Below are 16,295 nucleotides of genomic sequence, written 5' to 3'. Positions count from 1 at the left end.
AAAGAACTGAATCTAAACAAGGTCTAACTTGCTTTGGAAGCAAGACTAGCTGAACAGAACCAAAGCAAATAGAAATGGTTTCAAGGCCACAGCCTATGATAGGCTTGGTAAGAAGGAAAGTAGCCTATTGCTCATTTAAACAGAATATTAGATACACAAGTAACCAAGCATGGATTTCTGCAGTTCTATTTTGTTATTGAACAGCCTGAAGCTGGCCAGGGATCCTATTCTGGATGACATTTGAAGTGACTCTGTTGATACAATTCTTAGGCTCCTAAGGAAAAACTATTATTAGAGTTTGTGGCACAGTCAGTCAAATGTTCAGACTGGATTTGCATCTATAGCAGCTTTTCCAAGGACCTGGGATACATAGTTGTTGATTTTTGCTAGTGTTAAAGTTATTGTTGCAGAATATAAGCTGTTTCAAGTACAGCTGCCTTTTGCAATTGACTGATGGTGATTTTGTCAATGCCAATGGTGATGTTATTATTTATTTGTATCCCACCTTGATACTTTTTACAAATAACTCAGGCAGTAAGCATATCCATCACACCTTCCTCCTCCTATTTTCCCCACAACAATAATCCTGCGAGGTGGGTTGGGCTGAGAGAGTGTGACTGAGCCAAAATCACCCACCCAGCTTTCACGGCTAAGGAGGAACTTCAACTCATGGTCTCCTATTTTCTACCCCGGTACTTTAACCACTAGACCAAATTAATCTTTGTTTACTTCTTGGTCAAATTGCCTGGCAAAAGTCTTCCAACATTATTCTTTGATAGCACTGCTGCAACAGTCTTATTTTTTTTTGCGCAATTATAACTATTCTGGACATAACATAATTATTTTGTACATTTCTCAATCGAACTGCCTTATTCATGCAGCAGATTCAGATCTACTGGTGGAGTTATTGCATGCTGGTAGAAATAGCATTCAATTTTGCAGCAGTCACATGTTCCCTTTAAGCATAGTAATCAGGAGCTGAATAGTATGCATGGATATATATAGATTACATTTCAATATAATCATAGTAATCTAAATACACTTAATTGTACAAAATTGGAACAAAACAATTACAGTTGGATAGATATGCTATGGAAACTTCCTTTTTTTCCTAAGGTAATGCCAATTAAAATATCCCTGCAATCCTTGACTAAGGATAATTAATCTTCTATGAAAGGAGAGAACTTGTGAAACAACTTTGCCACCTAAGCTCAACTTTAGGCTGTTGAGGGACATTTTTCTCTTCCTTTACACACCTCTGTAAACTGGCTCAGCTGGGTACTCCAACCATGTTCCATCAAATTCTGTGCTCTGTTACTGCTTAAAGGTGCCAATTTGGTGGACCTGTCTGATAACCATGGATGACTGATTCTTAAGAGAGAGACTATGAATCAGGAAAACTATCTTTTAACTTGGAAGGAAAACAATCTAAATCCTCAGAATAAAGAAAATGGAGAGAGAAAGAGATGTACACTCAGAGAAAACTGTCACTTGCAAGTAAAGAAAGGAAAGTGCTAGAGAGTAGCTGAATGTGCATCTGAATTTTAGCATGGAAGTTTTTGGAGAGTAGGAAGATTGGGAGAAAATACTTACCCAATAATTCAAGGACTTTTGAGATTGAAACTCAGATTATCCTCACTCCACCTCCTTTTTAGTTTCAAGTAGCAATTCTGATCAGTAATTTGAGGTTGCTATGGTGTCACTTTAAATAACTCATTCTTTTCTGCGAAAAATTCTTAGCATTGTCTTGAAATAAAAACAGGCCCACATATAAAAGGTTATTATTTCAAAGAAATCAAGGCAATTTAGCTGCCTCTTCCAATGTGGGATTCGAAGCAATAAAATATGTAAGGGAGGAGTGGTTCTGAACAAGGATACTAAATGATTCCCCAAATCAGACAATTTTACAGAATGCAGTTTATACAAACTTAAAGTAATCAAAATCACTTTTGTTCAGCTGCAAATAAATGGAAGGATTACTTATTCTGCTAGGGTGGCAGAGGTTCACTGCAGGAAAATAACTGTTTTTCCAATTGTTAAAAATTTCAGAGGTCATATAATATACATATTTTAAAAAGGACAATACATTAAAGAATTTCAACATATACGCATATAATTCATTCTGTGCAGTACAAAAGACTGAAAATCTAAGGTTTTTTTCCCTCCTAATTTTTGAGTTAGTAGATATTTGGCAGTTTGCTTGGTGATCCAATTATCTTCACATAAAGGTCCTATCTATTCTGAGAATCACTAGTTGCTGCCTTGTCAAATTTAGCTTTTACATTTTAGAGTTGTCAAAATCACGTAACTCACAAATATGAAAGGATAGGGAGAATTTATGATATTCTAAATATTTTTTTCTTAAAAATTTGGGAATGAAAAAGAATCTTCATGTCTTCTTAATGCAGACAATTATTTCATGTTTTTAAAAATATATCCATTACTATAAGAATTAAGTAGACATATTCAGAGAAAACAAAAACACCGATACCAAACAGCCTCTGTTCAATTAGAATAACACAAAAATCTCTGACCACACTACCATCTGCCACGCTCATGAGTTCATTGATGCCTGGCTCGCCACAAGCAATCCCATCAACAGACACCTTGACCTACAACGAGCCTACGAACCTCTCAGAATCCAAATCAACCACACAGACAACCAGAGATAGCACTGACCTTCAACCAACCCACGCAAGCCAACCAGCAGTTCACCTCCCAATGATCCTGACCTGATGTAACCTCTCTATCACAAGACCCATCACAAGACTCACTGATGACTTACACCTGACCTATCACAAGACCCATTACAAGATCCTCACTTGACACACCTACACCTGAAACCCTTATAAACAAAAGAACACTGACACTGACATCCCCTAAACTCTGCTGAAGATGTTACCTAACCTGGTAATGAAACCAACCCACAAGCTTGAGGAATGAACCTTCACCCTCAGAACAAAAGCAGCAAGGAGTATGAAAGCTGCAGTGAATTGTGCTTTGCCGTGAGCACTTGATAAGCAAGAGAATATAATTTATAGTTTTAAATAAATAAATAAAGCTTATTTATTCATAGGGTTATAGCTGCTCAGAGCTGGTGGCCTGGAGTGGGCTCTAAGCTCTGTAAAAGTACACACATACATAATGCAGACTAATTAGAATAAACATTCTTAATTTTAGAATTCTTTTCAATGCTGAGATAATCTTCTGGTTTACCCGGTGGTCATTTGTAGTTTTAAACTATTTTTGAGTCATGCTGGATTTTAGGAGAATTCAGCAGCACCATTAGAATTAAATGTTAATTTCATCTACAAAGCTTGATCTGTAGGTTAACTACATCCAATATTTCAAACCTCATCAAGCTGAAAACAGGCATTTCAATCACACCGTAGAGTCCCCTTGACTTTTAATACAATTATAGCAATCAAAGTGTGCTGCTGACAAAATTGGTTGCATTTGTTAGACACGATAGAAGATGGGTTTGGATAAAATGGAAAGTTGAGTGTGTACACAAAGAAAAATTAGAATGCAGTAAGCGAAAATGAAAATCTTAATAAGGATATGTACTACATGCCTGTTACATCCATTTTTCCGGTTTAAGAAAATAATCCCAAATAGCTACAAGACAGTGTTATACCAAAATAAGCTAAATTAGTTGATTAAGGATGGCTAATTAAAGATGGCTACCACCAAGTAATAGATGGTTAAATTGTCATCCTGTCCATTCATCCATTCACACAGACATCTTGGAACAAGCTCTACCAAACTCAATGGTCTATGTTTAATATATATGCACAGTATGAGACTGTTCTGTTAGTTCTACCGAAGACCAGCAGTGTTGTAAAAGTAACAAAGCACAGATCCATCCATCCTTCAGGAGAAATGGAAAAATGTGTTTAATATATAGTTTATATATGTATATAGGACAGGACCGGATTTTCGTATAGGCTAACTAGGCTTCAGCCTAGGGCCTCAAGATCAAGAGGGGCCTACATTCAAATTGTTAGCAAAATTAAAATTACACTTTCACTATAGGTGAAAGGGCCTCATAAGTGGAATAGCCTAGGGCCTCTTTTCATCTAAATCTGGCCCTGATATAGGAAGATGAAGCTTATGGCTGCAGATGTCTGCAGTTTCATTTTTGCCCAACACCTGCAAAGCAGATTGTTGCTTTGGATAGAGCCAGTCATACCATTAAGGAGACTGAGGAAACTGCCTCCAGCAACGATAGGAATTGCTTTTGGTTGTTCCTCAAATGCCCCTCACAGAATCAGTCTACTCATCTGCTGGAGTTCCAGTCTTTCCTAGCTCAGGTGAGCACACTGTGTTCAGGTTTAAAAATATTTTTTTTAAATGAGCATTGTAACTTTTATCCCTCTTGTCTCATAACTGTGACAGTGTACAATAAAAATGTAAGAACTATTTCTCCAATACTGGTTTTGCTTTGCTTTGCTTGTGTCTTTTTAAGAAAACGAGTTTGCCTACACTTCAAAGGGTTGGGTTATAAACTGGGCAATATCTCTATAACTCTCCCACAAATGAACTCCAAGTCATTTAGGGTTGCTCCAGGACTGTTCCTAATCTGAGAAAAGTATAGATATATCAGTACTGTAATGGATAACACAAGGGTGGTCCCCCTTTAGCATGGCAATGTCATTGAGCCTCTTACATTTCTGGAGCAAGTATGTATGTAAGTATGTATGTATGTATGTATGTATGTATGTATGTATGTATGTATCTACTTACTTATTTGTAACACATTTGCTGATTTAACAAAAAATGATCTCTCCTTCAAAGTGTACATTCTGAAAGTGTACATTCTGAATTTTAACTCATGGGAATCTGAATTTTGTCTAAATTTCAGCTGCCTCTAATTTTTGAAAGACACCAATGACTTGATCTTGAAATGACTTATGCAGTTCACTGTCATGAAAGTTTGCAGCTCAATACATAAGCAGCTAGACTGGTAAAACATAAATTTTCCCTTTCTATGCTCAAAATTTGAATTCTTCATTACTCATTGTATGATTTGTTGGAGATAGATAGAAGGTGTCTCAATAAAGTTTTTTCCCCCCCAAAAAAAGAAGGTGTCTGAAAGGCATTGTCATCAACTCAGATGACAAATCATATTGCTGGTTATTACAAGAGAATAGAATTTTGGATAGATATCTGCTTTTCACACTAAGAATGTTCTACCCATGTTATCAAAAATACATTTGGCAGCAGAAACAAAAAAGGAAGAGAAGAAGAAATAGTAGTAAAACAAGGCTTTTTCTCTTCCCTTTACTAAGAGTGGAAATAATAACAGTAGCTAATCATACAAGTTAAAAAATACATTATTTCCAACCGAGTCAGGAAAAGAAATTCTTTGAAACATGGAGTTCAAATTAACTACTTTCCTGAGACACAGAACTGCAGCAGTAATTTATGGTACTTATATGTGTTCCAGTGATAATATCAAAAGCAAATAATATTTCCATAAGAAATATTATGACACACACACACATATCTATACAGAAATATATGTGTTTATAGATCTCTGTATGAATGATATGTTCTTAATAAAGGGCAATTTTTAACCAGGTTCAGTCTTCAGAATGAAATATGCCAACCTGTAAAATAACCAGGAGCATCCATTGAGTTCAAAGCACAGAAGAGTTTATTATTGCTACCTGGATCAGTGGCTAAGACGCTGAGCTTGTTGATCAGAAAGGTTGGCAGTTCGGCGGTTTGAATCCCTAGCGCCGCATAACGGTGTGGCTCCCATTACTTGCCCCAGCTTCTGCCAACCTAGTAGTTCGAAAGCATGTAAAAATGCAAGTAGAAAAATAGGGATCACTTTGGTAGGAAGGTAACAGCGTTCCGTGCACCTTCGGTGTTTAGTCATACCAGCCACATGACCATGGAAATGTCTTTGGACAGCGCTGGCTCTTTGGCTTTGAAACTGTGATGAGCACCACCCCGTAGAGTTGGGAATGACTAGCACATATGTGCCAGGGGAACCTTTACCTTTACCTTTTATACACAGGAATCTAGTCAATTGATGGTCCAGGCTAAATTGGTGCTAAATTAGGGTCAACAGAATTCATCAGAGGCTGGACCTGGGTCTCTTGTAATGACTCTAAATCAATGTCACATTTAAATCTGATTTGCAGTTCAGCTTGTTCTTCTCATACACAACCTTATACAGTACATGGCATTAAGCTAAGAGTTTGTAAGTCATATTGTCAAATTATTCATAGAAAAAAACCAAGGTGAGATACACCTCATTTGACCTCTGCTGGGATTCACTGTATAAACGGGGCACAGTATCCTCCCCTTAGTGTGACTGTGGGGCCCCACGCTGAACTGTAGATCACATCGTGACCATCTGTAAGTTTCTGATTTTTTTTCAAATAAACAATACTGTGCTTCAATAGATGGCCTAGACCATGGGGGTTAAACTCACGATGTGATGTTGCTGTCCTTTTGATGCTTTGTGACATTTTTCCCCCTTGAGGAACTGGGGTTGGGGTGACCTGTGCAGGCTGGCTAAAAATTGATGATTTTTTTAAAAAAAGTTTTTTAAAAATCAGGTTTTTTAAAATTTAAATCGGATTTTATTTTATTTTTATCAAATTTATTTTAATAATTTTAAATATCTATTTTAATATCTATTTAAGATACCTTAATAATTTAACTTATTCAGCATGAAATGGAGCTTAGTTATATAGCATGAGGCTGTATATTCTGGAAGAGTGGGACTGTTGGTGAGTCAACAGCGGGTCAGAGGAGGAGCTGCTGCGGGAGAGAAATGACAGTTGCTCTTTAAAAATTATGATTCAAATCAAGTTGATTTCAATCAAGCCTTTTTACTAGTGATTTAAATCGTGATTTAAATCGACTTGATTTAAATCAAATTCACCCTGGGCCTGAGCGTGATGCATCTGGTCCGTGGGCTGCCAGTTTGACACCTCTGGCTTAGACTTTGGGATCTGAATATAGATCCTTTTAATATTCATATTTTATTGTGCTTTTTTAAAATCTAGGCAAAATGTTAATATATATTGCAAGTCCATGTATGATATGCCATATGCTAAATCAATCAATCAATCAATCAATCAATCAATCAATCAATCAATCAAGGTGAGATATGTTCAGGAAATGAAAAATGTATCTTCTAAAGAACAAGAAATTCTAAACAAGTTACAAGTTATGGAATATTTCACCAAAGTGTTCCAAGTTAGTGATGTTCCAATGAAACAAAAGTGCTAGAATATTCTGTATCCAGAAGAACAACACTTGAGATGTTTCTAACATTCTAGCCAGAGAATATTCTAGCCTTGTTTTTCATCAAAAGAAAGACAGCTAACAGTTCCTGATGAAAATCACCAGTCAGTCAATTTATAAAAATTCATTCATCCATCTGTTTCTCTATCCCTTCCCAACATTCTGGCATTTTTTTCTTTGTCATGTAGCAGCGTTAACAGGTGGGAAAGTGAAATTGAGGACTTGTATTCTTTTTAAAAGAACAGGCTAATCTACATTTATTTCAATTACATGATTACATGCCTGATACCAGGCAGGGTAGGATAACCTGCCTGAAGGTCAAAGAGAAAAATGAATGCCAGTCTATGCATGGTGATATTTTTAATCTTTTTATACTGTTAATGTAGGTTGCCTAAGTCTTGTAACAGTCAGATTTAGCATGGTTTATTTAGAGGAAAGTGGGTGGAGGAGAGAGTGCTGGGTTCTATCTGGCTGCCTCAAAGCCAAGAGAGTTCAGTTCCTATTTTCTGGAATGAAAACAAGCAAAAAAAAAGTTAATTCCTGCTCAAAGGAAACCTCACCAACTCTCCTGCCTGCTTGCTTCAGCATATCTTAATATACTCAGCAACCCAGAACAAAACAGAGTTTTCAGCAAACAGAATGGAGTAGAGTAAAGTAGAGTAGAGTAGAGTAGCAGTGGTAGGTTGCAGTGGCGGTGGGAGGCTCTCCCCACCCACCCGGACGTCATCAAATACACTCTGCGATGCGCAGAAGCAAGGCGTGTGTGCGAGCGAAGCGAGAGCGCGATCCCATTGCGAACCGGTAGTAAAGGTAAGTAGAACCCACCCCTGATCCCCCCACCTTTTAAAGAACTGAAGAGGCTTCTTGGATAAGAAAAGAAACGTTTAAAAAAAAACTAAAGAAAATCCAATTGCCTTTTGGAAAAAACACCTTTAGGTTTAGAGTATGGTCCCTCATCAACCGCCATTTTTGACATGGGACTTCCCTCCGTCAATACTGAATATATGAGCTCCTTATTCCAGTTACATTTTCTATTACAGATTTCTCAGGCAAAATAGACATTGCATTTTTATTTGGTCCGGGCTTTCCCCCTATTGATTTCACCTGAACATCCAACGCAGAACAAAATCAAGCATTATCAAAGCTATTTGCTGGAAGACATATACCTGGTAATTTGATTACTACAGTCTTGCTACGTTTGTGCTTTGAAGTACTATGGCTTCATTAAGCATCTTTTCCTACATATCTGTGAAGCAAGGCATACCTTTCTTTTCAGAAATGTTCTCTTCAGGTACATGATGCTTACCTTTGATAAATGTTTGTATAAGGGTTAGCTAAAGAAACCATATAAAAGTAAATATAAAAATTCTGGGCATGCATTATTCATGATTTAAGATAAGACTACACTCATTTTCTATAGTCTTTTTATTTCAAATTGAGTCAAAATAAAATACAAATTACATATGTCTTCAGTCTTTAGATGTTTTGAAGTCGCCAAAAATCTTGTAACCAGCGAAGGCCTAATGAAAATATTAACAGCAAATTCTCTTCCCTTCTGCCATTCATTGCAATGTGTTCTATAAGTACTGATTCCAGATATGACACTGATTGTACAAACTTATTTTAACAGCTGTTCTGATGTAATCTGCATGACTGCGTGGCTGAATTTTTTACAGTACTTGTAACCCAGCATCTCAAAGAAATCAGCTATTTTAACCCAGATTGGATCTATTCTTTTAGTATTAAAAATGTACTGAAGAAGAGATATAACAAAAATCTGTTATGCAATTCTTTGACATTACAGTGCCATAGTGTGTCAAATTTGTGCAAGTTAGCACAGACTTGGGAAAGTTGTATAAAAACACCATAGAGCTGGCTGCACTAAAAAAAAACCCTAATAAATTGAATTTACCATACATTGTAGGAGATAATGTAAATACTTTTCTCTAGCAATCTAAATGATTCTTTTAGATGTGGACTTCACCAAACAGGCATCAATATAAATCTGACTATTTACTTTGCAATAAAAGCTGGAGGAACTCTGTTGCATCCAACAAATTAAGATCTGATACTGACAGAGACATAGATCATGAACTTATTGTTAATTTCTAATTTAAGGAAGAAGAAAGCAAACAGTATTATAAGAACTCAGCGAAGGAGTTACTGGCAGACAGAACTGGCAGGTGAAGGAGTAAAACATCACAAGATGTCATTTATTGGGACATAAAAAGTTAGCAGTGACTGAAGAATAAAAACAGATAATATGGTGCAGAAAGAATATATCAAGGCAGATAGTTTAATTTTTAACAAGTTTAACAGGGCTAGATATATAAATTGTAAAGAAAACCAATTGATTTTTTTTTTTAAAAAATCTATATTTAAAAAAGTAGGGGAAAGGGATATTAAAAAAAATAAAACCATCTGCTTTATAATGTAATGGAATAAAATAAAATAAATAAGTATTGCACTTTCATGAAGCTAACCCAGGTATCTCTGTCCAAAGATTATTGCTGCAGCCAGCAGTAGCTTCATCTATATTACTAAATAAAATCAAGGTATTTTATTACTATCATAGATCAGATCTACAATCCCAAGGGTCTACTCACATAGGTGAGGAATTACAAAAGGCATTAAATTTGAGACTAGCTCTAGCACATGCAAAAAGGTGACTTTCATGAATTTGAAATGATTGTAGTTGAATTTATGTTGAACTTCTGGACGTTACTCTTCCCATTGTTCATTTACACCAGTATATTCAAGTTTATGTTAGCTTTTAGCTAGATCTAAGTCTCCACAATTCACATATGGTAAGAAGTACATCAGAGTTGAGGCAGTGTAAGAGAATTGCGCATGACATCTTCGAGATGAAGACAAAAACTCACAATGTGTGCCCAAGGATCTACTTGAGTTCTAGTCTCCATACTTAGATGACATGATTTTTTTCTGTTTTCTTCTTTATATTTTTTACTTCATATATCCGACAATGGCAAGATTCTTCTAAAATGGGCATCTTCTGTTCACATGTTGTATAAAGCCGCCCTGAGTCTCCGGAGAGGGGCGGCATATAAATTTAATAAATAAATAAAAGTAAAATAATCTTTGTTGTCCTTTATATTGTTTTCAGAACAGGGGAAAGCATACACTCTAAATCAGGGTTGTCAAACTCACGTGGTCACGGCAGTGTCACATGACATATCGGAACTTTCCCCCCCTTCGCTAAACTGGGCAGGGGCGTGGCCAGCGCTAGATGCACCCAGCCTGCAGGCCGGGAGTTTGACAGGCTGGGAGTTTGACAGCCCTGCTCTAAATCAACTACGTTTTAAGAAACTGATTTTCCTCTAACGTGCCAATCGTAATTATATCTATATGTCTAACATAATAAGAATTGGGTAGAGGTCTCTATGGAAACTTGGAGACAGATTTAGAGAAAGGGAAAGAAATTGTTTATAGCATGCAAAAAATAAAATGCTCAAAATCCACACGAATGTACATTAAACTTCGACCAATTTCTAACTTTAAATTGTGACTATGGGGAATTTTAAATTACTGTCAATTTCAAACAGCAAGATCACCACTTGGTTTGCTACTTTGGTAGCTTTATTTAGAAATCAACGTACCTGCAGACATGCTGGTGCTCTTCCTTGAGGCTTATTCACATCAACATCTACCAGCTGCCATCCTCCTGTAGCATCTTCATGAAACATCTGGAGGGGGAAAACACTTGTCAGAATCTATTTATGTGCTCAATTCTACAAACAAAACGGGTGATGTTTATTTTGTGACCATCCTCTTCTCTACATTGCATTCTTTTCTTCTCAGAAATCTCTTGTTATTACAGAGAATGCAGTGCAGACTCCATTGATTTCATACTATATTATTCCACCGCCTTTGTCCTTGAATTGTCACTGATTTCTAGTTACAGATTTTATGGCTGGGGCTGAACATAGGACCTGCAAACAGGAACCAGTTCAATTTCTTGCACGAGGAATTCTTTCATGCAGAAAACTGCACACAATGCACATGAAATAGCCATGTCTGGCAACAGAACACAGATTATTACAGAATACTAAAAATGTGCACTTTTTGCAGTAATGTACTGCAATGAAACATAGAGTGACTAAGAAATAATGTCATGGCTTCATATAAGCCATGTTTCCTTGCTTTTTCTCCTCTCCAACATGATGTTAAGGTGGCTAAAGAATGTATCCTTCCTTCTCTAATTTGCTTCCCCTCACAAGCCTTAAAACCAACTATTTTGTTGGAAAAGGGCCAGAATGAGAAGGAAGCAGGCTGTCTCGGGCCTTTTTCATAACCACTCTTGCTATTATCATCAATTACTCCTAGAAGTTTGTTGCTTTTGAAATAATCTAGTATTTTTATTGAAGAGTCAACAAATAAATAAATGAATAAATAAAAAAAGATTTGTATGGCTGCCCATGTAAAAACACAACACTGCATGGCTCAAATATTGGTACTGCTTGTGAGGCTTGTTAGCCTGAGAGGGGGATAGAAATAATTCAAATGAATGAATGAATGAATGAATGAATGAATGAATGAATGAATGAATGAATCTATGTAAATGTTAAGGGTTATCCGCTGAATTATGAATATTAGTTATTGCATGATTACTACCCATAACGAGATAAATTGCATACTGCAACTTAATTAGAAGAATGTGTAGGGTAGAAACATTACATAATGTTTGAAACAAAGTTTACATGATAAAATATAGGCTATTCAATATGTGAAAATCAATTAGGAGGGAAGATATGATATGAAAATGACTACAAGCTGCCCACAAACCCACAAAAGCACTACCAAAAAAGCAAAACAAAACCACCCCACCCCCAAAACCCAGTGAAAACCAAAAGATACCTCACTATGAAAGAAAGATAATTTACAGAGTCAACTGCAAGACTGCAGCCGACACTACATTGGACAAACAGGATTAATCAATTACAGCAAGGATGAAGATACACAGAATGCAATGAAGAACAAACACCAAAAATACCGTTTAACTATTTACCCTCTTAAAATGAACCACAAATTTGAGTGGAAAATAGAAGAAAAATTGACCAGATAAATTGCAGAAGAGCCAGATAACACAATGAGGTTTCAAAGCCCATTCGTTACTAATACTGATGATGTTACCTAGTTTGGTAATGGAACGTCTGCCAGAAAACAACCAAGCTCAGAGAACAACAAGAACCTCATATTTTAAACCTGAACTACAAATATTCTCCTTTATTGGAGCCAGATAATTCCTGAAAGTGCCAATAAGAGAACAAGACATGATTTATCACCAAGGTATGTAATCCAAACCATTCACAATACATTAATAATTAGGATAGAATTAACATTAGGTCAGGTCACCAATCAAAACACACTTTCCAAGAAGCCTCAAATCATCAGCCAAACCCAGAGAAATTAAACACACACACACATACTATTAGTAGCTTTAGACAAGTAAAAGCTAATGTTTACCACACACATTCCTTTGTCTATATAAACATTTAGCCATGTTTACCTGAGTAGTTGCAGTTGAAGTTGTACTGCTTCTGGAACCCCACATCTGTTGAAACTGCACACGGATTTCAGCAAATGTTTCAATGATGACAGCAATAAATACGTTCTATAAAAGAAGGAACATATATGTAAGGAGGTAGACAAGGATTATTTTCAAAGCCTGCTTAATTGGATCCATCATCACAACAGCACTCAACAAGGCCATTACTCTAGGTGCCTAGGAGAATCTCTTTTGGTTTTAAATTGCTGAGCACATTGTAAGCCGCCCTGAGTCTTCGGAGAAGGGCGGCATATAAATCAAATTAAAAAAAAATAAAAATAAAATAATAAATAATATTTATTGTGCTACTCGCTATTCTGCTTCCTCCGTCGCTATGCAAGACACCATATTTCATTTATTTTCAATATAACAACACAATATTTTCCACTAGAATGAAGATGAAGAATATGAATAGCATCAGCACAAGAAAGGAAAATAATATTAAGCATGGGGCAAAATCAAACCCAGGAGGAAGCACTGAAAGAGGTCAGAACTTTAGAAAAACAATAGAAGTTCTAGAAAAACTAAAAGGAAGGAAGGAAGGAAGGAAGGAAGGAAGGAAGGAAGGAAGGAAGGAAGGAAGGAAGGGGTGCTGGATGAAGTACAAATGAGTGAGGTACAGACTTTCTTCTGTTCTAATGAATATGTTGCCGTCAATTGGGAAAGTGAAGAGCTTTCTTGCTTGGAAGTTGGGGAACAACTGGAAGCAAGATGAGTACAGACCAACAATAGCCCTTGTCTATCTTTCAATAAGAGGGGACGCAGTGGCTCAGTGGCTAAGATACTGAGCTTGTCAATCAGAAGGTTGGCAGTTCAGCAGTTCAAATCTCTAGTGCCGCGTAATGGAGTGAGCTTCCGTTACTTGTCCCAGCTTTTGCCAACCTAATACTTTGAAAGCACGTAAAAAATGAAACTAGAAAAATAGGGACCACTTTGGTGGGAAGGTAACAGCTCTCTGTGCACCTTCGGCATCGAGTCATGCTGGCCTCATGACCACAGAGACATCTTTGGACAGCACTGGCTCTTCAGCGTAGAAACGGAGATGAGTACCGCCCCTAGAGCCGGAAATGACTAGCATGCATGTGCGGGGAACCTGTTGTGGTCCGCCAGCAGCCTGCGGAGCTGACAGCGGAGTCGGACAGCGATGAGGCTGAGGAAGAACAGGGGCCAGTCTTGGAGGTTGGGGAAGGCCCGGATGAGGGTTCTGCGTTGGAGGCAGAGATGGGGCCAGGGCCATCGGGGAGTGAGGTGCGGACTCTGGAGCCTCCAGAGGCTGACAGTAGAGAGGCAGAGGAACAGGAGGAGCCTGTTCCTAGTGCACGTATGAGAAGAGCTGCAAGAAGGCAAGAGCAGCTACAGCAAAGAGGATGACTCGGGAGTAGGGCCAAGAGATGATTGGCCCCTCCCACAAGGCTTAAAAGGCCAGCAACGGCTCTTGGGCTCTTTCTCGGAAAACAACAAGTTTAACATTGATAGACTTGATCTTGTCTTGTCGGTGTCTTCTCCTTCTGAACTTTTGCCAAGAGAAGCCTTTGGAAGTTTGCCTAATTATACCAAGGTTGGTGATTAGACTGAAGAATTTGATTTAGTTTGGACTACGCTGAGAATGAGTTAATTCTCAGCTGTTCTAATAAAGTCTGTTTGTTTTGGAACTGTTTGTATCTAATACTACCTACTTGGGCCTGGGTCACAACAGAACCTTTACCTTTAGTTTACATTTCAATAACTGTGCTTGACTTGATTAAAACTTTGGTTGATTGAAATTTCTGACCAATTAATTACTGCTAATAGTGCTATTAGATTTACTTTGATGTGTTTTATTGGAATGCTGAACATCACCAGCAGTGGTGAAATTTTCCGTGGATTGCCACCAGTTTGCTGCCCGCACATGCGCAGTGCACGCCAAATGCACACTGTGCATGTGCATGCACAGTGCACACCAAATGTGTGCTTCGCACGAAAAAAAGAGGCTTAACAAGGTAGGTAGAACAGTGTGGGGGGGGGAACAGCAGTGCCGCGTGATTTAGATTCACTAGAAAGCAGGATTTCATGCTTTCTAGCAAATATAAATCACGTGGCACAGCTGATTGTTGGAAATACCGGTTCGGATAAACTAGTAGCTTTTTTTTTTACTACCGGTTTGCCTGAACTGGTAGCTTTTATCACTACCGATTTGCCCAAACTGGTGCGAACTGGTAGCATTTCACCCCTGACCACCAGTCACTTTCCATCAAATGGGTGGCTATATAAACAAACAAACATATACAATATAAACACATTATAGTAAAATGAATGAGTTAATATTCTCCCTTGAAAAATAGTGATATGCTCTCAGGAATTCATTTTTTGCGAGTAGCTAAAGGCTGCGAAACTCAAAAAGAAAACCCAAATGAAAAGAAGTAAAAACTTTATTGCTGTAATAATAAATTGGGCTGAGGAAATGTAATTGCTAAAGAGAATGAAAAAGCAGAGCAGTCTACAATAAAAATTGGAGAAAAATCTGCCCCTAAGTGATTTTCTGCTTCAGAGCAGGCATTTCATTTTCTCAGATGGGTTTACAATTACCTAAATATAGTGCTAACTCTGGCACGCTACAACCTAGTTGATAGTTAAAAATGAGATGCACAAGGCAAGATGGTACAAAGGATGAGTGATAATGCGGCCTCTTATCCAGCTTACACTGCCAGGTTTATAATAGTGGCTTGAAAGTTATCTCCTGGCCTTACGGTTACTGTGAATATAAGAGAGTCACACCGGATTGTAAATGTTCCACTTTGTTATTGATGATTATCAGAATAAAAGAATTTCTTAGGATATTTCAAATAGTCTCTCTCCCTCTGGATTTTTGGTGAAGAATATATTCATCCCCTGTTGAAGCTTGGGAAGAAAATTATGGCTTATGTGAGAGAATATGCCTAGTCTCAGATAAGATGCTGCCTATGTCATTCACAAGGTCAATAGCTAATACAGTTAATCCTCCCAAGGATTGGGAAGAGAGGAGAGGGAAGAGCTGAAGCAGAAAATGACATGGAAGAAGTAGATGGTGTAAAAACACCCTCTGACTCCATCGTTTTAAATTATTTCCCAAGTTGAAAAAGATTCTCCAAAGACTTAAAATATTAAAAGCAATGTTAACGGCAGGTACAACAGTTATCAATTAAAAAGTTCACACTAGCAAAGAAGGAAAATAAATAATGAAGATACTTTTGGTATGTAAAAATACAGAGACTGGGTGGGGTTGGTTCAAGAAATGAATAGTTCAATAGAACTTAATTAAGAAACTGGAATGAGGCCAGCTGGACAAGTACAAGTCTAAGAACTGGAAAAAAAATGGATTAATTCGAGTTTTCAGCACCATCACCTGACACTTCAAATAGTCTACCATCAATGATAGCAGCATTTTCAATGGTAACAGAAATTAAGAGCTGGGAAACATATAACAATTGGTGCTCTCTGAGCC

General features: G+C 37.4%; 1 protein-coding gene across 3 annotated transcripts in view; it reads right to left on the bottom strand.

Annotated features, from left to right (window-relative positions):
- The window catches only part of NALCN (sodium leak channel, non-selective), a 213,356-nt gene that overhangs the window by 88,773 nt on the left and 108,288 nt on the right, over window positions 1-16,295 (bottom strand). For 2 of the 3 annotated variants that reach the window (XM_070942958.1, XM_070942959.1), the window contains exons 8-9: window positions 12,797-12,901; window positions 10,887-10,973 (exon numbers count right to left, since the gene is read on the bottom strand). In XM_070942958.1, the coding sequence (XP_070799059.1) occupies window positions 10,887-10,973; window positions 12,797-12,901 (192 nt within the window). The remainder of the gene's footprint in view (window positions 1-10,886; window positions 10,974-12,796; window positions 12,902-16,295) is intronic. The other variant, XM_070942960.1, reaches the window with a different exon arrangement.

The sequence above is a fragment of the Pituophis catenifer genome, unplaced genomic scaffold (genome assembly GCF_029215685.1).
Source record: "Pituophis catenifer annectens isolate HBS135680 unplaced genomic scaffold, rPitCat1.0.hap2 SCAF_4, whole genome shotgun sequence".
In the NCBI taxonomy this organism is placed as follows: domain Eukaryota; kingdom Metazoa; phylum Chordata; class Lepidosauria; order Squamata; family Colubridae; genus Pituophis; species Pituophis catenifer.
This window is presented reverse-complemented; position numbering and strand designations above follow the sequence as displayed.